At 44.1% G+C, this 26166-nt stretch overlaps 1 protein-coding gene and 1 long non-coding RNA gene across 2 annotated transcripts; one reads left to right on the top strand and one right to left on the bottom strand.

The window, feature by feature from the left end:
- Positions 1-1708: 1708 nt before the first annotated feature.
- On the bottom strand, positions 1709-16484 carry LOC309371223. The gene is made up of 4 exons (XR_014168936.1): positions 15614-16484; positions 14157-14684; positions 12153-12286; positions 1709-1746 (listed from the first exon to the last, which is right to left on the bottom strand). It is a non-coding gene; the product is annotated as an uncharacterized lncRNA (long non-coding RNA).
- Positions 16485-16626: 142 nt separating this feature from the next.
- Positions 16627-25289, top strand: NRBF2 (nuclear receptor binding factor 2). Its single transcript, XM_081913795.1, has 4 exons — positions 16627-16784; positions 22561-22645; positions 23269-23309; positions 23842-25289. Exons 1-4 carry the CDS (start codon positions 16737-16739, stop codon positions 24544-24546), a joined length of 879 nt encoding a protein of 292 aa, XP_081769921.1. The 5' UTR covers positions 16627-16736; the 3' UTR covers positions 24547-25289.
- Positions 25290-26166: the final 877 nt, after the last annotated feature.

The raw sequence follows: 26166 nt of genomic DNA, 5'->3' as shown, positions 1-26166 counted from the left end.
TATAACCCGCATATCTGACTGGGTTGCCCCAACCACTCTGTGCAGCTTCCAACAAATATAAAAGCATAATAAAGCATGAAAAACTTCCCTACATAGGGCTGCTATCAGATGTCTTCTAAAAGTTGTAGTTATTTACCTCCTTGACATCTGATGGCAGGACATTCCACAGGATGGGTGCCACTACTGAGAAGGTCCTCTGCCTGGTTCCCTGTTAACTTCAAGTCTCACGACTACCTGATTGGAATTTTTTTGTACGAGTTCAAGGAAAGGGAAAAGCCCAAAGAACATCTGTGTTATTTCTAATAAATTTACCCCTTTTAATATAGTAATTTGTTCTCAGATGGACTGCTTTGTGTGCTTGAAACCCAGATACTTCAAACCATGAATCAATACACTTTTGGATTTGCAACAAGGTCATCTGTTTATACCAGAACAATCTCAAAACTGCAGTTCAGTCAGCGAACAGCGGAAGGGAGCTAATAAAGCTGAAAGGAATGTAAGCTGCTTGATAGTAGCAATTTGACTGCCATTGTATCTAATAACCCAACCAACGTAGAATTTAACTAGAATTCATCAGTCTGCAGCTGTATTACTAAGTGCATCATGGTCATGGATAATCAAAAGATGCTGCTTACGGTAATTAGTAGAGTGGGTCAGATCTCAGGCAGTAAAATATGTAGCAGTATAAGTGAAATGCAGCCCTTTTTCAAAGAATACCTGAGTCAATGCACCTTAGGAAAAACTGAGCAACCGAACATGTCAGCATGTTAAAACAACTTAATGTGGCAGAGCCCAAATGTATGCTTCAAGCTGCATACTGAAGAGACAAAAAGAAAAATGTTATCACTTCTAAGCTTGTCAAGGAAATGTAGGGCAGCTTCAAGCAGGGAAGTTATATGGGCTGCAATATATACATGATTTGAAGTTTTGAAGCTTTCACCAGGAGATTTGCAAGAATCATTTTCCCCACATATTTGCAAGCAACCAAAAAATTCATGAAACTTAAGTTTTGGGTGCAAAAATAAGGTTCTAAGGCTCCAAACCCATGGTTCACTATGAAATTTGAATTTGGGGGGGAAAAGAAGAGCCAAAGGGAGACAAGCAAAGACAACATCAGGGGCTACCCCAGTTGGACTTTCCCCTCTCCTGTCACAGGGTCAACCATAAATATTATTTCATATATTTGTTTTAGTATTTTAAAATTGCAAACCACCTTGGGTGCCTTGGCACAAAGGCAGTACATGTACCCAATAAATAAATAAATAAGCAAGCAAGCTAGCTAGCTAACTGATTATCTTAAATTGTCAAGTCATAAATTCCAAGCTAGTGAATTTGAACTCAAATGTTTGTGTATTTCACATGTTTTACATGAATAGAGCTCTGCTGATTTCCTAAAAATAAAAAAAAATCAAGGGGCCATAACGAAGTTCCCTCATGCCTGTTTTCCTCTCTACTAAACTCAAACTTGAGTATGATGTGTTACTATTATCTATTTTATGTTGAATGAGAAAAAGGAGGAAACTGAAGTAGTTGCAAGATGAGGCATCAGTTTATTTCAAAATGTTGTTGGTGTAAGAGCTAATAACAAGGAAGCACAACCTCTTTATAATCCCTGGGATACATTAAACTTCCTAGTATCTCAAAGCAAACATCCAGAGACCCAAGCATGTGAACAGTTCGCAATGCTTGTATCTCTCCATCTAACTCCTTCTTTTCTTTTCTTTTCTTTTCTTTTCTTTTCCTTTCCTTTTGTACACAAGAGAGAGAGAGTAGAAAATCGAACCACCCCTTCAGTGTTAGAAATGATGCAAGACAGCTGATGGAAACACACCTTTAACTATTAATGTGGGATGCTAACATGCTGTAAATTTGAACCTAGGCTCTTGTCTAAAATAATCTACCAAAGTACCACTGGAAGATACTGATGTTTTAGATTTAGAGGGATTTGATAATGTGTTTGGATGGCATGCATATTTATGGTACGATAAAGTAAAGGCCCATAGTGCATTTAAAAATCATGTAATTAGGAAATCTTTGTACAATGTATGGATAAAATATAAAGATCTTTTAGAAAGGAAGACGCCCAGATGGCTCTCACCAATGGAGGCGAAGGCCCAGCAAAACTTAAACATGGATATCAAATGGTTGATATATTCAGATTTATTATTGGAGGATAAAGAAGGATACAAACTAAAACCATTTGATCAAGTTAAAGATAAGTTAAATTGGTTATATTACCACCAGATTAATGAATTATACAAATTAGATAAGAAAAATGGTTTTGCTTCTGAAAATCTAAGTTGGAGACAAAGCCGCTGGATTCTAAAGTTAAAAATTTGTCTAAAATGTATAACTTATTGTTGGAGTGGCATACAAAGGATGAACAAGTTAAATCAGTGATGATAGATTGGGCAAGAGATGTAGGACATAACATAATGTTTGAGGATTGGGAAAGATTGTGGAAGAAAGGGATCAAGTTCACTGCATGTACAGTGTTAAAGGAAAACTTAATGAAAATGATGTATAGATAGTATCTGACTCCTGTGAAATTAGCAAAGATTTATCATAATAGTGACAACCTACGTTTGAAATGTAAAGAAAAAGAAGGTACCTTCTATTATATGTGGTGGACCTACCCCAAGGTGAAAGACTTGTGGGAAAAGATTTATAATGAATTGGAAAAAATGTTGAAATATACATTTATAAATAAACCAGAGGCCTTTCTTCTTGGAATAACAGGTTTGGAATTGCCCAAGAAAGATGTTAAACTATTTGTGTATGCCACAACTGCTGCTCGAATTTTATTAGCCAAAAACTGGAAAACACAAGAAGTACCAACAGTGGAAGACTGGCAGATGAAGATGATGGATTTTTCGGAGCCAGCTGACCTGACTGGAAGAGTCCGTGACCAGAAGGAGGAGTACCAGGAAGAATGGATGAAATTTAAAGACTATTTAGTTAAATATGTTAAGTTAAACTAATTGGAAAAGCTTGCAAACACCAGATAGGCTTAGGATTTAAATATGTAATGCGATGAATAAATATGTTTAGTGCTGAATTAGAAAGAAAGAAAGATGTTAAGTGATTAAGTTAATTTTATAAGAATACTGGTTTTGGAAAACTGTTAAAATGATATACACTGAAAATCAACCAGGGGGATATGAGGAAGTCACTTAACAATGTTAATAATTTTTGTCTTAATAAGGTTATGATTTATGTTTGTTTGTTTATTTGTTCGTGCGTTTACATTTTTGTGAAAAATCAATAAAAAAATTTGGGGGCGGGAAATAATCTACCAAAGCTCTTCTCCGTGTGTACCTCCCATTTGGTATAAGGTGGACATCAACGTGGTGAGAGTTTTTTTTACTGTAGTGCCCAGCTATGGAATGTCCTATTGGTGGCTTCTCTGTCATCAACATTAGCTGCCAGGCCCAAATTATATTTATCCAGGGAAGGTAATAATTTTAGTCTGTTTTCAGGCTTTGTCTATTGTTTTGATCTTGGAGCAGTGTTTACTGAATTCCTTGTTTTTAATGCTTTGTACATCACAGTATAAACATACATTTAAGTAAATCAGTAAGATGAAGTGCTGTCCCGGCTACTGTTTGCCCTCCACTAACCTAGGAATCATTTCAGTGAACTCCTTACTTAATGTACATGCTCATCCCAAATGTTGAATCATTTCAAGACAGGTTATAACTCAAGTGCTGAGAAAGGACAAGCTACAGGGAAATAATTCAGGATACGATTAAGAAGCTAATTAATATTATGTAAGGAATAATGGATAAATAATATGGCTTCAATCCCAATTTACCTGGGCATAGGTCTCACTGAATTGAAGGGGGACTTGCTTTATAAACAAGGTAAACATGCAGTGCAATTATTTGAATGTCTACTCACATAAGTAACTGACATGGAAATAATGCACTCTAAATTTATTCAGCCCTCAACTAAAAAAAAAAAAAAATTAAGCCAAAGGTCATTTTTTCATTGGAACCACAGCACAGTGGTGATTCCAAGTAACCCGTATAACATTATGTGTAGTTAAGGCAGGATTGTGGACTGTTTTAGAACATTTAAGCATAATAATAAATGAGACTTATAAAAAAATACAGGCCAATATCTTTATTGAATATAGACTATAAAATATTTACTGGAGTTCTTGCAAATAGAATGAAAACTCTGCTAAAAAGGGTAATTAAAAAAGATCAGGCAGGATTTTTGCCAGCCAGACAAATAAAGGACAACACCAGAATAATTATAGACTTAATAGAATATGCCAAAATGAACCCAAGTTAAGAAATTTCAATGCTTTTGGTAGACGCTGAAAAGGCATTAGACAGTGTCTCTTGGAAATTTATGATCAAAACCTGTGAAAGTTTAAATTTAAGTAAAAGATTTATGAATGGAATTCAAGCAATCTACAAAAAACAAAGAGCCAAATTAATCCTAAACAACGAAATTACAGAAGAATTCAACATCGAGAGAGGGATGTGACAGGGATGTCTTTTATCCCCACTCCTATTTATAACAATATTAAGGTAAAGGTAAAGGTACCCCTGCCCATACGGGCCAGTCTTGACAGACTCTAGGGTTGTGCGCTCATCTCACTCTAGAGGCCGGGAGCCAGCGCTGTCTGCAGACACTTCCGGGTCACGTGGCCAGCGTGACGAAGCTGCTCTGGCGAACGGGCACCAGAGCAGCACACGGAAACGCCGTTTACCTTCCCGCTAGAAAGTGGTACTTATTTATCTACTTGCCCCCCGGAGGTGCTTTCGAACTGCTAGGTTGGCAGGCGCTGGGACCGAATGACGGGAGCTCACCCTGCCGCGGGGATTCGAACCGCCGACCATGCGATTGGCAAGTCCTAGGCCCTGAGGTTTTACCCACAGCACAACCCGCATCCATAACAATATTAGAAACCCTATTAATAGCTCTGAGAAAGGACGAAGAAATAAAGGGCATATGTCTTGATATACAGTGTTACAAAGTAAGAGCATTTGCAGACGATGTGATCATTACAACTGAAACACCAAAAGAAAGTATAAAAAAGCATTAGAAAGAATGAAAGAATTTGGCAAAGTAGCAGGATTCAAATTGAACAAAGATAAATCAAAATTGATAACTAAAAATATAGGCAAGAAAGGGAAAAAGGAATTAGAGGAAACAACAGGACTAAAAATAGAAAATAAAGTGAACTACTTAGGGATATGGATTACAAATAAAAATACAAATTTATTTAAGGATAATTATATCAAAAAATGGAAAGAAATTAAAGGAAGTATGGATAAATGGGGAAACTAAAACTATTATTAGGAGGAAGAATATCTATGATTAAAATGATGATACTCCCCAAAATTCTATTTTTATTCCAAATGATTCCAATTGTAATAGGAACTAAGTATTTTATAAGCTGGCAAAGAGATCTTCCAAATTTTATATGGCAGGGGGGAAAAGGAAGAATAAAATTAGAAGTAATGACGGGCCCAAAGGAAAGTGGAGGATTCGCAGTGCCAGATTTAAGAAAGTATTTTGAGGCAGCGTGTCGGTGTTGGATAAAAAAATGGATATTATTAAAAGATAATGAAGTCCTAACACTAGAGGGCTGGGACAAAATATACAGCTGGCATGGCTATTTATTCTATGACAAAAAGATCAACATAAAAAAGAAAGGCTTTATTGGATGCCTGGGAAAGAACAAAAGGAAAAATTATTGAGAAAACTCCCCAATGGTGATTTGAATTAGAAAAGGAAATATTGCAAAGCAATCAAAAAATATTTGCAAAAATGTATAGATTATTAATGAAAACTACCTTACAAAAAGAGACGAAAGGGGGAAACATGTTAAAATGGGAGCATGATTTGGGATATGAGATTGATCTGGAAAGATGGAAAACTTTTTGGGAGGAAAACATAAATTTTACTGCGTGTGATTTATTAAGGGGGAATTTCAGAAAAATTCACCACAGATGGTACCTAACCCCTGACAGATTGCCAAAAATAAATAAAAGGAACAACGACAAATGTTGGAAATGTAACAGAACAAAAGGTACGTTATACCACATGTGGTGGACTTGCTCAAAGATTAAAACCTTTTGGGACATGATCCATGATGAAATAAAAAAATTGATAAGGACATCACACACAAAAAAGGCAGAGGCATATCTATTAGGAATTCTAGATAAAGATATCCCAAAAGATAAAACTAACTTATTTCTATACGCGACAACAGCGGCAAGAATTTTGATCGCTAGCTATTGGAAAGAAGACATCATCCCAACAGGAGAATGGTTGTGAGTACCTAGAATTAGCAAAATTGACGGATATAATAAGGAGAAAATCCAAAACTATGTGTGATGGGACGATGAGCTGCTTGTGCGTAAAATGCAAGTCCCTCAGAGTTTGATCAGGCTTTCAAACCTCTGCCTGTGACGGAGCCCCTCCAGCATGGCTGCGTCAATCACTAGTAGAATCCGAAAGTGGCTGCTTTCGGAAACGTTTCCAACATAAAAGCTCCTTAACGGAAACACGTCGTCTGGCCTCTCGGCGTGACAGTTTCCGTCGAGGTGTGGGTGTCCCTATAGGAGGTCCTGAGACCTCCCCACTGGTTTCGCTTGAAGCGTCTCTGAGCCATCCCTCCGACTCACTTTCCCTTGGAGTTCTTGCTCGCCCTCTACTGGTTCCCTCTTCCGCTGCTACTGCTCTCTCACCCTCAGTGAGCCTTTGCGCCTCCGGCGCTTTAGATGTCAGTTCCCTGACATCCACCTCCCCTCCAGGGCCCCCTTCACCCCCTCCCGTCTCCTCTCCTACTGGCGGTGAGGAGGTAAAACCCTTGAAAGAACCCCCCTCATCTTCCGACGTCGCGAACACTTCCTTCCACTTGTTGCTGTTCCTACTCTCTAGGTACTCTTCGTCATCAGAGTCCACTCCCTCTTCCAACTCCGACTCCGCGAACCCTTCCATTTCCTCTTCCTCATCGGTGGTGCCGAAATACTCCCTCCTAAACCTTGCTATCGGCTGAGGTTTCCTCGGGAACCTTTGATGGAACGTTTCTGTTAAAACCTCGTCATTGACTTCCTGCGCACTTACCCAGGTGTTTTCTGACTCCGGTTCCCCTTCCCACGCCACTAAATACTCCACCTGATTTCCCTTCCACCTGGAATCGAGGATTTCCGCTACATGGTTGCGGCGTTCCCTCTCTTCCAAGGCTGGTCCCCTGACGTGCTCCCCTTCACCTCCTCCCCTGTATGGTGACAGTAACGACCTGTGGAACACTGGGTGCAATTTCATGTGATTGGGTAATCGGAGTTTGAAAGCTACCGGGTTGACCTGCTGAATCACCTCAAAGGGTCCCAATCTTCTGGGCCTCAGTTTCTTACAACCCCCTTTGAACGGCAACCCTTGGGTTGACAACCACACTTGATCCCCCACCCTTATGGTTTCACCTTCCCTTCTGTTCTTGTCTGCCTGCTTCTTATATTGTGCCTTAGCCCTTTCTAAGTTGAGCTGGAGCTGCTGATGGATGGCTTCCATCTCTTCTACAAAATGTTCAGCCGCTGGGACGCTCCATCTCTCCCCTCCTTCCCCTGGAAATGCCCTGGGGTGACACCCGTAATTAGCCAAAAAGGGACTCATCCCTGTGGACACATTCTCCGCATTATTGTAGGCAAATTCTGCCAATGCCAACTTTTCGACCCAATCGTTCTCTCTGTCATTGACATAACACCTAAGATATTGTTGAAGAATGCCATTTGCCCTTTCCGCCTGCCCGTTGGTTTCAGGGTGCCGGGCAGTTGAAAAATTGACTTCCACGTGTAACAAGCTCATGAGCTTCCTCCAGAACCTGGAAGTAAATTGTTTGCCTCGATCTGAGATCACCCTCGAGGGAGCCCCGTGCAACCTAAAGATATGTTCCACAAACAACTTCGCCGTTTCTTCCGCTGTGACTGCATGTGAGCATGCTACAAAGTGGCACATCTTAGTTAACAGGTCTACTACTACCATGATGGCTGTTTTCCCCTTGGACCTTGGCAGATCCGTCATAAAATCTATTGATATCGCTTCCCAAGGCCGTTCTGGTGTGGGTAAAGGTTCTAATAACCCTGCCGGCGCCCTTCTTTCCCCTTTGGCTCGCTGACATTGGTCACACCCTCTTACATACTCCCTTACATCTTCCCTCACCTTAGGCCACCAAAATTCCCTGGTAACCAACCACATGGTCTTGTGTTGCCCAAAATGTCCCGCCGTGGGGCTATCATGCAACTGCTTGAGTACTCTCCCCCTCAATTCACCTTCGGGTATATACAGTGCCCCTTTGTAATACAATGCCCCATTTCTTTCCTCAAAACCTCCGGGGCTCTCGCCCTCCCCCCTGAGACCTCTGAGCTTATCCTGGGCATATTCATCATTTTCCGTTTCCTCCACCAGTTCTCGTTGCCCCACCATCGCCGCCCCACACACCCAGCGGTCCTCCGGGATGACATGTCTCTCTTCGATCACCCCCTCCCCTTCCCAATATTCTGGTTTGCGTGAGAGCGCGTCCGCCCTGACGTTTTCTGGGCCTGGCACATAACAAATCTCAAAGTTAAATTTGGAGAATTCCTGTGCCCATCTCACTTGTCGTTGGTTGAGCACTCGAGCTGTTCTCCAATACTCTAAATTTTTGTGGTCGGTGCACACTTGCACCTTGTGTTGTGCCCCAATTAATAAATGTCTCCACCTCCGGAATGCTTCGTGAATGGCAAGTAGTTCCCTGTCATACACCGTGTAATTCCTCTCGGACTTATTCAGCTTCCGCGAGAAGAAGGCACACGGTCTCCACTCCGACGCACTCCTCCCCGGTTGAAGAAGGACCGCCCCTACCGCCCGGTCGGATGCATCTGTTTCCACTCTCATGGGTTTTCGTAAATCCACATGCAGAAGTTGTTCTTCCGAGGCGAAAGCCCTTTTCAGTTCTTCAAAGGCTCGATCCGCCTCTGCCGTCCAAACAAATTTCTTCTTGCTGCTGAGACAGTCGGTGATGGGCGCCGTCAAGTGGGCAAAGTTCTTGATGAACTTCCGATAAAAGTTCCCAAATCCCAAGAATCTTTGCACGTCCTTCTTGGTCTTCGGTGTCTTCCATTCCAGTACCGCTTGGACCTTGCCTGGATCCATGGCCAATCCCTTGTCTGACAAGCGGTACCCCAGGAATTCCACCTCCTTGGTATGAAACTGGCACTTCTCCAGTTTCACCCACAGCTGGTTGGCTTGCAGCCTGCCCAACACTTCTCGAACGTCCCTCACATGCTGTTCCTCATTTTCCGAATACACCAACACGTCGTCTAAAAAGGCCACACAATTCTTGTAGAGCAAAGGTCCCAGAACGTGGTTTATAAAAGCTTGAAAACACGCGGAGCCCCCTTGTAGACCGAAGGGCATAACGAGGTATTCAAAGGCTCCCAACGGGGTAAACATGGTGGTCTTCCATTCATCTCCCTTCCTTATGCGTATCAGATTGTACGCCCCCCGCAGGTCCAGTTTTGTAAAAATCTTTCCCTTCCTTACTCTGGTCAAAATGTCATCAATTCGGGGCATAGGGAAAGCCAGGGGCTCCGACACTGCATTGAGGGCCCTGAAGTCACACACCAGTCTCGGTTTGTCTGTGTTCTTTTTGTCCACAAAGAACACTGGGCTGCCCCCCACCGCTCGGGACTCTCTGATGAAACCTCGCTTCAAGTTTTTGTCAATGAACTCCCTCAGCTCCTGCATCTCCCTGTCTGACATGGCGTACAGCTTGCCTACTGGGAGTTGGGCCCCTGGGAGTAGGTTGATTTGACAGTCAAAGGGTCTATGCGGTGGCAGTTTGTCTGCTTCCCTTTCGCTGAATACGTTGCTCAGATCTGCGTATTGCGGGGGCACCTTCCCTTTGTCCATCACTTCCATCCCCGCTAGGGTGACTCTGTCTCCTCCCGAAACCTTCCCCTCCTTGCAGTGTTCTAGGCAATGCGCTGACCCAAAGGAGACCACCCTCTGATGCCAGCCCACTAGCGGATCGTGTAGCGCCAGCCAGCTCATCCCCAAAATGATGGGCGCTCCTCCCAGGATGGCCACATTAAACGCTATCTGTTCGGTGTGCCTTGCCACTCTCATTATCATCGGGACAGTCTGTTGGCTAACTTCTCCCCCCAACAGCTCTCTGCCGTCAATCGTAGTCACCTGCAAGGGGTTACTTAAAGGGATAGTCTGTATCTGGTGCTCAGCTGCAAACTCCTTACTCATGAAATTACAGGAGCTGCCTGAATCCAAAAGCGCCTTGACCTTTAGTGGGTGTCCGTTTGGCAGTTCTAGTAACACCTCTATCACTAAAGCGGGTCTGGGGGGTTCTGGCATGGGCACTTTCATTGCTCTTTGGCCTGGCTGCTGTGCCCCAACGGTGGCAGCCAGGCGTTGGCTTTTACTTGCTCCTTGCCTTCCTCTTCCTTTCCCCCAACAGCTCCTGCCATCCCTTGCCATTCCTTTCTTTGTGGGCAAACTCTGGCAAAGTGCCCTGGCTGTTGGCAGAGATAACATCTCTTGGCGCTCTTTCCCTCCTTTTTCCGCCCTTCACTGGGATTTGAAACTGCGCGCGCCCGCGCTGTTCCAACTTCCATCGGCTCTGCCGGCGGGAAAGGTGGCTCTGGAATGTCTGGAATGCGGAACTCCCTCCAACGGTCTCCTTTCCCTTCCCGCTTTTCCATAGCCCTCGCCTCCTGGCGCGCTCCTATGGCCAGCGCAGATTTGGTTAACTGGTCCATAGACTCCGCCCTGGGGCCCCGGGAAAGCTCATCTTTGACGGTTGAAGAAAGCCCCTCTTCGAAAAGCATTTGGATGGGCTCCGCCGATAGGTCCCACCCCAATTTGTGAATCAACATGGTAAATTCAGTCCAGTACTCACGGACAGATCTGCTTCCTTGCTGGCAAGCCATTAACTGCCTTCGCACCACCCCCTGCTCAATATCGCTGGAAAACATCAGGTCCATGGCACGAAAAAACTTCCTCGTGTCCTTTAAGATCTCATTATTCGCTGCCATCAGGGGTCTAACCCAATCTTTCGCCCCGGATTCGAGATGGCCAATCACATACGCCACTCGCGATTCCTCATCGGGGAAGTCATCAAACTGCAAGTTTAGAGCGTATTGCATCTCTGTTCTAAAGGCATGATAGTTCCTGGGATCCCCCCCGAATTTCTGCACCAATCCTGGCACCTTTCTGGCGAGCGGGGTGGTTTTCTCCTTTCCCTTTTCTGCATCCTGAGCCCTCCTCTCCTCAAGCCTCGCCGTTTGCAGCGCCAACTGGATCTCCAACGCCCTGTACCTTTCTTCCAGGCTTGGACCTCCTCCAGCTGCTCCTGCTTCCCCGGTTCCGGCTGGATTGCTCATGATGCTTCTCCCTGCACAAGCTGGCTTTCGGAGACTTTCGGATTGCTGTGATGGGACGATGAGCTGCTTGTGCGTAAAATGCAAGTCCCTCAGAGTTTGATCAGGCTTTCAAACCTCTGCCTGTGACGGAGCCCCTCCAGCATGGCTGCGTCAATCACTAGTAGAATCCGAAAGTGGCTGCTTTTGGAAACGTTTCCAACATAAAAGCTCCTTAACGGAAACACGTCGTCTGGCCTCTCGGCGTGACAGTTTCCGTCGAGGTGTGGGTGTCCCTATAGGAGGTCCTGAGACCTCCCCACTGGTTTCGCTTGAAGCGTCTCTGAGCCATCCCTCCGACTCACTTTCCCTTGGAGTTCTTGCTCGCCCTCTACTGGTTCCCTCTTCCGCTGCTACTGCTCTCTCACCCTCAGTGAGCCTTTGCGCCTCCGGCGCTTTAGATGTCAGTTCCCTGACACTATGGTTATGAAGCAATGGGAGTTCTTAAATGATTATTTACAAAACCAGGGCTCAACTACAAAAATCTGGTTGTGTTTAGAATAATCTTGTGTGTAATATAAAAAATACAAAGTGATACATTAAGGAAATCCAAAGGGAAAATATGAAGAACGGATTATTAAAAACGTGTGAGGTAAATGGTGGAAGTCTTTTTTTTTATAAAAAAACAATTTATCTAAGGTAGATAAGGACAAGTTGAAATTATACAATTGAATATAAATATAGATGGGAAACGGCTATGTATTGTGAGTACTTATCTACTTTTAAATTTTTTCACTTATGATCTTTTTCTTTTACTTCTTTATTCTTTCTTTTTTCTTTTTTTCCTTTTTCTGATATCTTATCTTTCATTTCACTGCTTTATTGTGAATAGCATTTTATAGAGGTATAAATAACTGTAAATATGAAAAGAGACAAAATATTCTCTAATTCTTTTTCCTTGGTTAGATATATTTTCTTTTTCTTTTGTATTTTCTTTTGTTGTGAATATGTATGTTTTCTAATTTGTACTACTACTACTAATAATAATTATTATTATGTTGTGAATATGTATGTTTTCTAATTTGTAATAATAATAATAATAATAATTTATTATTTAATAATAATAATTTATTATTTATACCCCGCCCATCTGGCTGAGTTTCCCCAGCCACTCTGGGCGGCTCCCAATCAAGTGTTTAAAACAGTACAGCATTAAATATTAAAAACTTCCCTAAACAGGGCTGCCTTCAGATGTCTTTTAAAGATAGGATAGCTGCTTATTTCCTTCACATCTGAAGGGAGGGTGTTCCACAGGGTGAGCAGGCACCACTACCAAGAAGGCCCTCTGTCTGGTTCCCTGTAACCTCACTTCTCGCAATGAGGGAACCACCAGAAGGCTCTCGGCGCTGGATCTCAGTCTCCGGGCTGAACGATGGGGGTGGAGACGCTCCTTCAGGTATACAGGACCGAGGCCGTTTAGAGCTTTAAAAGTCAGCACCAACACTTTGAATTGTGCTCAGAAACGTACTGGGAGCCAATGCAGATCTCTCAGGACCGGTGTTATGTGGTCCCGGCGGCCACTCCCAGTCACCAGTCTAGCTGCCGCATTCTGGATTAATCACAGTTTCCGGGTCACCTTCAAAGGTAGCCCCACGTAGAGCGCATTGCAGCAGTCCAAGCAGGAGATAACTAGAGCATGCACCACCCTGGCGAGACAGTCTGTGGGCAGGTAGGGTCTTAGCCTGTGTACCAGGTGGAGCTGGTAGACAGCCGCCCTGGACACAGAATTAACCTGTGCCTCCATGGACAGCTGTGAGTCCAAAATGACTCCCAGGCTGCGCACCTGGTCCTTCAGGGGCATAGTTACCCCATTCAGGACCATGGAATTCCCCACACCCGCCCACCCCGTCCCCCAAAATAGTATTTCTGTCTTGTCAAGATTCAACCTCAATTTGTTAGCTGCCATCCATCCTCCAACCGCCTCCAGGAATTCACACAGGACCTTCACTGGTTTCGATTTAAAGGAGAGGTAGAGCTGGGTGTCATCTGCATACTGATGAACACCCAGCTCAAACCCCCGATGATCTCTCTCAGCGGCTTCATATATATATTAAAAAGCATGGGGGAGAGGATGGAACCTTGAAGCACCCCACAAGTGAGAGCCCAGGGGTCTGAACACTCATCCCCCAACACCACTTTCTGGACACGGCCCAGGAGAAAGGAGCAGAACCACAGTATAACAGTGCCCCCAGCTCCCAGCCCCTCTAGACGGTCCAGAAGGATGTTATGGTCAATGGTGTCAAAGGCTGCTGAGAGATCCAGCAGAACTAAGAAACAGCTCTTACCTTTGTCCCTAGCCCGCCCGAGATCATCAACCAGCATGACCTAGGCAGTTTCAGTCCCATGGTAAGGGACTGAATCCTGACTGGAAGGGATCCAAATGGCCCAAATGAAAACTTTTTCATACCAATTGGAATATAGCTTGCAGTTACAATAGTCATTATTTCATACAGTCATTTTGTCTTTTAAGGAATGCTGGTCACTGAAGACACCTAGAGGATAGGATTACAAACTACACAAGTTCAAATATATTAATGGTAAAGTAAGTACTAAATTGCTTAATTGGGAATTCCTAAACACTTATACTATCTTCTTCCTGCCTCTCCCATGTGTACTCTGTAGAGGATAGCAGAAAGATATGAGTACTGTTTCAAAATGGTTAGGGCAAATAGCCATTATGTATTGGATGAACCTGTCTGAAAGATGTTGTCATAGAGCTCATACCTTTTCTGCCCATTTGGAGAAGAGCAGCTCAGGATGTTTGTGTTTTATATTGGGGTGGGGGCGGGAATGTTTAATTAGGCTTTCCTTTTGCTGTCCTCTACTTAAACCTGCAGCCTCCCGCTGGTTTCGACTAAAAGGCAAAACAAACCATGGGGAAAACCACACATGCAGCTTATTCACATTATATCTGCCTCTGATGTTTCCTGTACTTTGTGGCAAGCACAGAATACAGTTCCAGAGTGTTTTTTATTTTATTTTAAAAGTAACTCTGATAACCAAGTAAAGAATGTTTTGTTGATTAGTTACCTACCTTTTACCAATGTTTTGCATTTATTTGTCCACAAAAAATGCTTTTAAAAAATTGAAAGAAGTGTAACATATGACAACTACCTGAGGGTCACTGTGAAAGGTTGTTGCAGCAAAACCAAAATCTTTTAGCATACCTTAGGGCTTGCTGATTGGAAGGTTGGCGGTTCGAATCCCCGCAACGGGGTGAGCTCCCATTGTTCGGTCCCAGCTCCTGCCAACCTGGCAGTTCGAAAGCATGTCAAAGTGCAAGTAGATAAATAGGTAAGGTAAACGGTGTTTCCGTGCGCTGCTCTGGTTCGCCAGAAGCGGCTTAGTCATGCTGGCCACATGACCCGGAAGCTGTATGACAGCTCCCTTGGCCAATAAAGCGAGAGAAGTGCCGCAACCCCAGAGTCAGCCACGACTGGACCTAATGGTCAGGGGTCCCTTTACCTTTATGGTAATATAATTGTCACAGGCAGTTTTCCCCACCCCCCATTTTGCTTCCACCTGACCTCACTGTTTACATTTATTACTCTATCTCCATGTTTTCTGTGTGACATGAGAACTTGCTGGATCAGACCAGTGGTCCATTAATCTGTTCTCCCTGTGACTAATCAGATGAGAAGCCCTGCTGACCCACATTGCTCTGATGGTGGAGGTGTGTATCTCACATACATACACCTGTCACCTGGGATTTCATGCATCTGATAAGTGGAATCTAGCCTATAAAAATTTTAAACCATAATAGATGTGTTCATCTTTAAGGTTCTATGCTCTTTGTTGATTTAACTTATGATGCAACAACCAAAAACCAATCCCTTTCACATTAATACACCGAAACAAAACAGCCTCAAAATAAATATGGCTGCGGTCATCATCAGTTGATCAGCTAAGCAACCACTGGCCCTGTAGAGGTTGCTGGACTCCAACTGCCATCAGCCTCAGCCAGCATGGGGAATAGTCAGCGATGATGGATGTTGCAGTCCAGTAAGATGTGACAGAAAGCAAAATGATTGTTACCTAGCTGAATTCTCAAACTTTATTGCAAAGCATCATTATCCCAGAACTTGCAGAATGTAACATTTGCACACCCCAATTGTGCATGTTGCTAGATCTTTAAAATCTCATTGAAGCATCCCACGGCTCTGGCTTCACTAAAATCTCACCTGGGTATCCATACCTCATCCGAAGCACAGGAATTAAAGGACTTGCTGATCAGAAGGTCAGCGGTTCGAATCCCCGTAACGGGGTGAGCTCCCGTTGCTCGGTCCCAGCTCCTGCCAACCTAGCAGTTTGAAAGCACGTCAAAGTGCAAGTAGATAAATAGGTACCGCTCCGGTGGGAGGGTAAATGGCGGCTCAGTCATGCTGGCCACATGACCCGGAAGCTGTACATTGACTCCCTTGGCCAATAAGGCGAGATGAGTGCCGCAACCCCAGAGTCGGTCACGACTGGGTCAGGGTCCCCTTTACTTTTACCTATTTACAGTGGCATTGGTTTCACACTTCACATCTTGACATGACCTGCTACTATAAATGATGCACATAAAGCGCATTCAAAGCACTCTTCCCGCTCACCCAAGAGTCATGGAAACTGTCGTTTACTCCCCACGGAGCTACAGTTCCCTGCATCTTTTAACAAACTACATTTCCCAGGCTTCTTGGGGAGGGGAAGGCGCTCTAGAAGTACAGCCTGCGCGCGCTCTCCCTTTCTCAGCGTGTTGCGGGTTTTTTTTTGTTTTTATTAGCCACAGGAAGCGACCAGGCTCAACCCCGGGCAGCTCGGGGCAGCGGCTGCCAGTCAGAGCGGCGACACCGAGCTCAATGGACGAGCGGCCTGGAATCGGCGAACTTCGCTTCGTGCCTAACATTCGGCCTGTGGAAACCGCCGGGGTGTTTTGAGGCGCTGCGGGGAAAGCGGAGGCGGGAGGTCGCAGCACTGAGTCAGCGGCCCCAGCCCTTAGCGGCTACCGCAGCCGACCGGCGGCGGTTCAAGGCCGGCGAGTCGCCTTTGTGAGGGAAAACCGTTGCCGTTGGACGCCGGTTACCAAGGAGACGGCCGGTCATCTCGCGGGGCGTCCGGACGTGAACTGGCGGCCGCGCGCGAGACCGGGCGTGGTGAAGCGGCCTCGCCTCCGCCTCGCCTGCTGGCGTGGTGCGCGCTGACGTAACTGCGGGCGCGCGGGGCGGAAGCGCCTCGGCGTCGCGGTGTTTACAAGCGGGCTGCTTGCCGTCGGGGCCGCGCTAAGGGCGCTCGGGCCGGAGCGGCGAAGAGGCCGCCTCAGCGCCCATGTGCCCTCAGCCGCCCATGGAGGTGATGGAGGGCCCGCTCAACCTGGTGAGTGGCGCCGAGCTGAGTGTGGGCTCCGCGCTGGCGAGCTGACGTGGCCGGTCGGATTCGCGCTTTCTTCTGGCGGGCCGGACGGGCGAAGGATAGATAACCGGGCGGGGGCGGGGGGAGAAGAAGGTAGTGTGTCCGACCCTTTATGGATGTCACCGTGTGGTAAAAGTAACCACCAACCCTGTAAGTTAGGCTATTAATAATAATAACAATAGCAAGTATAATAATGTCAACACCTAATGATGATAATAATAACAACAATAGCTACACCCCATTGCGGGGGGTGGAAAGGTTCGAAGGAGGCGCATTCCTGGCCCTCTCTGGACACGCGAGAACAGGACTGAGGCTGAGGACTTCCTGTTACGTGGTTCTATTAGACGCTGAGTGTAGGGAATTACTTCCAAGAGGGCCTTCGCCTACTTCTGCCTTCCTAATCATAGGCTCATTGGATTGGTGGAAGAGACCATGCAGGTCATCTTGTCCAGCGCCCCCCCCCCCGCAGTGCAGGAATCGTTTGCCTGACGTGAGACTCGAACCCACGACCCTGAGATTAAGACTGTCGTACTCTACCGGCCAGCGCAGCAATAAGACTGCTAGCACATTTGCAAAGCCAACCAGGATCCAGTATGGCTTTGAAATGGATGGGGGAGGGCATTCTTGCATTGCAGGATGTCAGGCTGGATAACTCTTGGGTCCCTTCCAACTCTACAGTTTTGTGATTCTATGACTGAGCTATTCCAGGTCAATGTTTGTATGAAACCTCTATTCTTATCAGTTTGTATGAAACTTCTGTTCTTCCAAACAAGGGATGAGGAACCTGTGGCCCTCCATATGTTGTTAGATTGTATCTCCTCTCAGCCCCAGCCAGCATGTCCAGTGGTAAGGGGTTAATGCAGTTGGAGTCCCACAGTATCTGGAGGGCCTCAGGTTCCCGCAGGTCGATTTGTAGGAAATCCAGGTTTCATGTATATGAAACCTTTTTGCAGTCAGTAGCTAATTTAGACATCATAGTTAAATAGATGTATTCAGAAGTACTGAATACTAGATGCCGTGGGCAAATAATGGGCAAGGGCTTGTGGGGACCATCTGCTATGTTAAAGGCACCCTTGCAGTGCTGATCCAGTTGGACCAGATTTTACTAGAGGACTACTTTAAGAAGGATTTGCAGTGGGCTAAAATCCCAACCCTTCCACCTCTTGAACTTCCCTGCCATTGAGTTTAGCCACCATAGCTAAGGTTACCAGATTTTTTTCAATGAATTCAGGGACACTTTTCAACTTCAATGGATTTTGTATGGGGACTGATTTGTAAATCCGGGGACTGCCCCCGGGAAACGGGGACATCTGGTAACCTTGACACAGACACAGTTGCTTTTTGGTTGGCAACTGCGAGGAGGCAGTGCTTTCAGAAGGCCAGGTTTGGTCCTGGTGCGTAGTAAGATGCACCTTCTGTGGATGAATGTAGGTGTACACAAATACTTAAAAGATGCTTTTGAGCATTTAAAATGCTCCACATATACAGGTAACTCACAACTGATGTGAGTTTAACTAGTTCGCATTCAGCTTTATGTGCTTAGCAAATAAAAATAATGGAAAGGGGACTGGGGGGAAAACTTTAGAATTCCCACCTGCCATTGAACCCATTGTGTTTAGACCATACACAATTTTGCTTTAGGCGCCACCTCCGGAAAGTAACCCCAGGATAAGCTGAGTCACCTGTGTTACCTTTGCAACAGCCCTGTCAAAAGAGATCAGATTTGTTACCTGCTCGTTATAGATGTGAAGAGATGGGCACCTTTGCCACTATTTATCAACCATCTTTTTGTGTGCTGGACACTGAATAGAAATAGAAAACACTAGAGAGAACAGTTTGCTTTAATCCATTGAATTGAGCTCTACTTCATGTACCACACAGCAAAGTGTATGGCAGTTGTCTTTACAGAAGTGTATCCTAATACCTTTCCTACATCTCTGTATGAAAAACAATTGGGTGTGAAGCAGCTCTTCTCCCTTTGTTACATGGTTGGTATTTGATCAGCATTGCTGAAAGGTCATAGTACTGTGTTTAGAAAATCTGTACCACATGCAATTCAGAATTTGTATGATTATTAAAGGTAAAGGGACCTCTGACAGTTACGACTCTGGGGTTGTGGTGCTCATCTCGCTTTACAGGCTGCGGGAGCCGGTGTTTGTCCGCTTCCACGGACTGTTTTTCCGGGCCATGTGGCCAGCATGATTAAGCCGCTTCTGGCGAAACCAGAGCAGCACACGTAAACACCATTTACCTTCCCGCCGGAGCAGTACCTATTTATCTACTTGCACTTTGACGTGCTTTCAAACTGCTAGGTTGGCAGGAGCTGGGACTGAGCAACAAGAGCTCTCCCCGTCGCAGGGCCTCGAACCGCCGACCTTCTGATCGGCAAGTCCAAGTGGCATAGTAGTTTAAACCACAGTGCCACCCATGTCCTGGGTGATTCTTACTGCACTGGTATAGTATAGTGGCTATAAGCTAAAAGTCCCCCATTCAAATCTTACAGAATCCACAAATCAATTCACTGGGCTTAAGCAGGCTGGAGTGTATTGTCTGTTGTTAAATAGATGAGTGTCTATTGTTAAATAGATGAGTACAGTCTTCACACATTACAGTGTACATAGATATAAGTTTCTCCTACATTAGTATGAAAGTTGTGTGCAATGCACCCCTCAGGTTCAGTGCCTAGAGGAAATAAATAGAACCGACTGTTAGAAGTAATAGATTACATCTGGATGCCCACTAGTACTGAGTAGTTTTATTGAGCTTACAACAAAATGTTGCTGGCTTGGAAGGGTTATTAAACTGTCAGCAAATTTGACAGCATGGCCAGGAATGCAAAACACATTTACTTTATATGTGAGCCTGCTGTGATAGATGGAGCCAGTTGCCATCTAGTGCTGATTTAAGTATGCTTGCTTCAGAAGCTTCACAAAATACTTGGGCTTCAGTCCAACTACAACTTTGGCTGTAGACCAGCAAAACCATATGCAATCTGCAGAGTTCAGTGTCTCTTTTTAGGTTTAAGAAGATGTGGACTAAAATAGGTGGTAGCTTGTCAAGGAAAAGTAGTAATAACATGAAGGAGCAATAGAATTGCTTCCCTCCATTCAGTTCTATGGTAATCAGTACAAGTTGTGACATTTCTCTTTGCTTTAGCACCATATCTAAAAAGCTTGCGAGATTAAAGAAGCATAAATATTTAGCCACAATTTGTATGAATAAGTCACAAAAGAGTCACAAAAGAACTACAAGACCATAAATTACTTTTGAATCATGTAGAAAGAGGGCATCTATCTAAGGGCAAAGTCAAGAGGCAGGTTAAAGTGCAACCCATTGTCCAAATCATGAAGAGTTTGCTATCTAAACAGAATCAGGATGTGATGATGCAATGAGGGCAGCAACACATGATTCATGGAAAGAGGCATGCAATAACAAAGTTCCTTCAAAACAGAAAACAAGTTTGGCAAACGCAAAGCATATGTGGCTCAACTGAAACTCAGGTGACCAAAATGGCAAATGCAAAGTTTATTGTTTGCTTGAGCAGCTAGAGGGCCAGTGGGTAGGGCATAGTTTTAAGCCAGCCAGCCTCTTTTGGTTGGTATTATTATTATTATTATTAGTAGTAGTAGTACACTGCCCTTCATCCACAGATCTCAGGGTGGTTCACAGCATAGATTGGACCATCCCAAGACATGGGGTTTTACAGGCATGCAAACCCTCATATGTGCAGTCCAAATGTGGCACTGTTTCATATTTTTGACGTGGTAAAACTACCATTCACGTTCTTTATTTCTGCAGCCATTTGTAGGGGTGTTGAATAGGAAATCCTTCTACATGAGTAAATGGTTCCAGCATGTCATGAGAGTACAAGGTGGCTCAGTAACACTACTTCTTTGCAGAATGCAGTCTTGGCATGTGATGTGCTAGACTACGAGCAGCCTAGCACATTTCCGGCAATCTTTGGAACACAGAGTCTTGGGGTTGTGCTGGATGGGTCTGGAGTATTTTGGAAACACCATGGTCTTGAGGAGGAACAGTGAGCCTAGAAACAAGGCAACAAGGACTAAGCCAGGGGGAACCTGTGGCCTTCCAGAGGTTGTTTGGCTCCCAAATCCCATCACCCCAAGCCAGCAAGGCCAGTGGGCTACTCTGAGTAAAACTTAGTTGCATCCCACCCAAAATAATTCTTCTGTTTATATATTATGTAAGAATAGGCCAAGAACAGTAAATGCATATTTCACATAAACTCAGTATATTCACAATCTAGGTGCAATCTGTTAACTAAAGGACATCCATGATCTCTTCCACATCTTATGTATTTTTTGTCAGCAATAGCATGTTGCTACTAAACAGCATCCATTATCTCATATTCATTTTATCCCTGTTGTAGATCTGCCAGCTAGTCTCACCGCATCATCAAACTTTGTAGTCCTTGGCAGCATGATTTCAAAGGAAATCCTCAATTTTTTTCTTGCAAAGTGTCAGTTACTGTTCTTGCTGCTCTATTTTTTTAGTTCTTTTCGTACCTGTTGCAGAGCAGCTGTCTTAGTGTGCTTTGACTGGGATGTCTGCTTGGTTGTGAAGGACAGCCAGGTACTTTCTGCTGCTGGAATCTGCCAACATCAACTCCTGTGTTTGCTGCCAGAAATTCCCTAACACCGTATGTGGCCAGGAGAGGGACAGAACAGCTGCACAAACTGTATTCAGGGCCTGCCTCTAAAAAATAAATAAAAATCAACCCACAAAAAACCCACCTAAAAATAATATCTCCTGTTGCTGGAACTGTTCTATGACCGAAATAATAAATTCAATTCAATGTCTCCTGTTTCTCTTCTGACAAAGTTACATGCTGATGTTTTCTGTTCCCATAGCAGCCTGTCTTTCTTGAGACTCAAATTGATTCCTCTAGCTACCATGACATTAGAATGTGCATCTCACAAAGGGTCTTAGCATTCACTCATCAACAAATACATTCACTTGTCTTGCACTTCTCTTTCCTCAGAAAAAGAAAGGGTCAGGCTGTAGTAACACTGAAGTGTTTTGTAATTAAATCATGCCTGTGACTGACTATACATATTATTATTATTTGTAATTTTCAAGCAGAAATGTATGTTTAAATTGGCTGTATTTTCCCCTTATAACTGCACTATTTGATTGTTACTGGAGAAATAGCTGGTGTGCTATTGGTCAGAGCTGCATTCCTCAGAGTTGCTCAGTATGCAGCCCTTTCCACTGAACCTTAGTGCCTTTTTATTACCTCTAGGCGATTATTAATTCTTAGCTTAGAAATGTGAAAGAGGAAGACTCAGATGAAGGAAGAGGAAGCTGCAGCTAATAATTCACTCCAGGGCTCAAACTGCATGTGGCAGTCAGATGCAATACACACACCTTATGTCTAAATGACACACCATTTTCATTTGCTCACTGTCTAACATTTTTTAAAATACATGAACTGCAATCCAGTGTGTGTGTACATGAGCACTGTTGTTATGCATGCAGGTGTGAAAATACCTAAGGCTATCACAGAGGCAAACTTGACCTAAGCAATCAGCTTTATGATAATTCTGTACTGAGGTGCCAAGCTATCTTACACAGAACCTGAGGCAGCTGACGTTTCTGTTGCATTGCCTGCCTTTTGTGTATCTACATGTCTGTTTCATGCAAAAGTTTGAAGTAACTAGAGATGCTTAAATAATAGCAAAAAATTCCAATAATTAAAAAGTTTGTTTTTCTTTTGAAGGCTCATCAGCAGAGCAGGAAAGCTGACCGTTTGCTGACAGCGGGGAAGTACGAAGAAGCGATTTCTTGTCACAAAAAGGCAGCAGGTGCATATTTAACAAAAAGAGCATTGTATGGCTTGTGTGAAAACACTGTCCTCGAAGTACGCCTGAGTAGCAATCATCTATTCAGCGCCAAAGCTAGTGCAAATGTGTGTTAAGCTAGACGTGATTGTCCTGACTGGGGCAGAAGTTTGTTGTCTTGGGAGCTGGTGTAAGCCTTATACAGAAGAAAAGTTAATTGCCTACATGTGCACGGGGAACTAAAATACATAAAGATCAAGGTGGTTGTAGAAAATCAGTAGCCAAAGACATAATGCAATTATCTCTCTTGAATATCCCACGTTAGAGCAGTGGAGCCTCTTACATGGTGGCTAAGTGACTGTCAAAACTGGGCATTGGCTGCCAAACTGCAGTTCAATGTTAGGTTTAAGAGGTCTGTTTGCAAGAAAGTGTTTCTCCAATCACTTGCTCCTTGACACAACCCCTTTTGTGTGTGGGGGGGTGTTTGTCAATATTGTCTTTGTCAATATTGCAGTAGATTTACGGTCTAGATACTTAGTGGGATCACAGTGTACATATCTGGATAATGTCTGTGAAGCGATCATTGTATCTAAACTCAATGTGACTTCTCTGTGACCTAAACATTTCTCATTTTGTGGTTTATTCAGCATATCTCTTGGAGGCCATGAAGCTGACACAATCGGATCAGGTGAGATTACACTCCAACATACAGTGAGCGAGCCTAGTATTGAGTCATTATCTCTATAACCATAAAATTGACTAGGACACCCCACCCCACCCCCAGCTTACATTCTGAAAAGGCAAGAAATGGTTGGGGAGAGATGTGTGATAAGAGGATGCAGATGCTGTTTCACTTCTGTATCCTTCACTGGCAAGGGTTCTAGAAAATAGTTGGCGTTCGAAGATGGTTTGTGGAATTACTACTATTATTCTGTTTAAAATGTTAGGAAATGTTTGTAAAAAATAGTTGACAATTGCTGTCAAGCTATAATAGCTTCATTGGAGTTGATTGCACTGTGCATCTGCCTTCCAGGACCAGAATCTATGTAGTGCCATAAATGATGTTTAATACTGTTTCTCTAATGAAGTAAATGCTTTAAAAACACTTTACCACCATTGGACGATATTCGACCAACCTTATTTCTTTTGTTATATCCAAGGCTAATTAAGGGTGGTTCTAATGGTGAGAAACTCATCCTTTGTTTTTATCTTTTCCACAGGCCCAGTTATCATTGGAATTACAAAGGGAGAGCCACCTGAAACAGATTCTACTTATCCAAGAGCGATGGAAAAGAGCAAAAAGAGAAGAGAGGCTAAAGACACAGCAGGCTGTGGACAAGGATACTGCTTCTTCGAAGCCGTCAGCTGAGGAATTTGATGACCAAAATGTGGCAGCTCCCGCTAGCCTGAAGTACAGCCCCTCCCCAGAGAAGGATGCACAGGCAATCCACGGTGTCTTGGATAGGGACCCCGACACACTACTGTTCCTGTTTCAGAAAAGAAAGGAGCCCCTGGAAGTGTGTGTCGGAAGCAAAACCCCAAAGGACGACAAGACAAAAATTGAGGAGCAGGCCACCAAAATCGCCGTTCTAGAACGGCACGTGGACTTTCTCTTAGCTGAAAACGAGAGATTGAAGCGAGAGAACAAGCAGCTAAAAGCTGAGAGGGCCAGACTCCTGAAATCCCCCCTAGAAAAGGAGCTAGATGTTGATGCCGACTTTGTAGAGAAGTCAGAGCTGTGGGGTCTGCAGCAGCATTCGGAAACTGCTGCCGCGTCAGCCTCAACTTGGCAGAAATTTACAACGAATGCCGGTAAGGCTAAGGACATTCCGATACCCAGCCTTCCGCCTCTGGACATTCCATCCCCCGAGCTCCCTCTGTTAGAGCTCTCGGAGGATATACTGAAAGGACTGATGAACAGCTAAGTAGAGACCACAATGTATGTTCACCTGTAGCTCAGCAAAATCCATAAAAGGGAAACCCACCAGTACAGTTGTGATTCACAGGTACAAAACACCAACTACAACCCTACTGAGGGAGAATATCTTAGTGACTTTGTCACTGTGAAAAATATGCATGCTATTGGATCGGTTAAACAGGGCTGACTGTTTACCATCGTTGGTAAAAGCTAAGCCCTCTCTTCCTCCCCACCTTCAAGCCAAATGACTGAGGGGAGACTTTCAAGCAACTTGATCCTGCAGGGGTCTTGAGTATGCGATATGTAACATGTCTCTTTAATGCCATAAAATAATGCAAAACCTAAGTGGTATGGGCCAGAGTGTGACCATTTTGGCAGTGAAAAAAAGTTTCTATCATGCATTCAATTAATTTAATTATGCAAACCAGGTCAATAGATTGGATGTTGCTTCTGTTCCTCCACAGTATGGATCTATGTGCCACACTTCGCACTCCTGACTTAAAAATGCTTTATCAGGAGAGATGCTAAATTTACTACTACTACTTTTTTTTTATTTTAAGCAACCAAATTTTAGTTCTGTTGAAATTTTGATTTGTTTACATAATCAGGGTGCTTAATAATGTGCGTGTTCTGTATATGAAACTAGTAGGCATTGTTTTAAACAAAATACAACAAAGAAGAATCCTTGATGCATGAATGGAAGTAACGGCAGTTGCCAGGACTTGACTGAAAATAAAAAGTTTTGGGTCAGTTTTGAATCTTACTTGTTCATTTGAACACATAAAGCTGATGAATATTGAGTCAGACCACAGGTCCATCTACCTGGAATCACCTCTGACTTGCAGTAAAATTCCAAGACCTTCCTTTAACAGCAATCTCTCAATCCCATGATTTGAGTTCCTTTTAATCAGAGAGGCCAAGCATGGAACCTGTGGTGATATATTTTCTCACTGAGATACAGTTCCTTTCAAAGCAGGAAGCATTGGAAGTTTATAAAATGGAACTGTGGAGTCCCACCTGCATAACCAGTGAGCAGGGATGATGGGAATTGTAGTCCAGTATTACCTGGTGGACTTTGGGTTCCCCATATGTTCCTTGAGCAGGCAGGGGGTGACGCTGTTGCAGTTTGAGGAAGCCATTTGCATCTTTAAGCAAGCTGAGGTGAAGGACTTCTGCCTGGCCTAGAAACAATACTGAGACTATACAACCTAGCCAGTTATTACAGTTCCAAGTATTGCCAAGGAAGTAAGGGGTGCATCTTTTTCTTGAATATCACCTCTTTCAGTTCTTGGAAGCTGCAGTACTAAGGTTCAATTCCTATAACTAGTGATAGCTTGGGGGCAGGCGGGATGGAATTAAGCATTTGTATTCTCATCTACCAAGGGACACGGGTGGCGCTGTGGATTAAACCACAGAGCCTAGGACTTGCCGATCAGAAGGTTGGCGGTTCGAATCCCCGCAACACTGTGAGCTCCCATTGCTCGGTCCCTGCTCCTGCCAACCTAGCAGTTCAAAAGCATGTCAAAGTGCAAATAGATAAATAGGTACCGCTCCGGCGGGAAGGTAAACGGCATTTCCGTGCGCTGCTCTGGTTCGCCAGAAACAGCTTAGTCATGCTGGCCTCATG

The sequence above is a fragment of the Podarcis melisellensis genome (assembly GCF_964234715.1).
Source record: "Podarcis melisellensis genome assembly, chromosome: 5".
NCBI classification, from domain to species: Eukaryota; Metazoa; Chordata; class Lepidosauria; order Squamata; family Lacertidae; genus Podarcis; species Podarcis melisellensis.
This window is presented reverse-complemented; position numbering and strand designations above follow the sequence as displayed.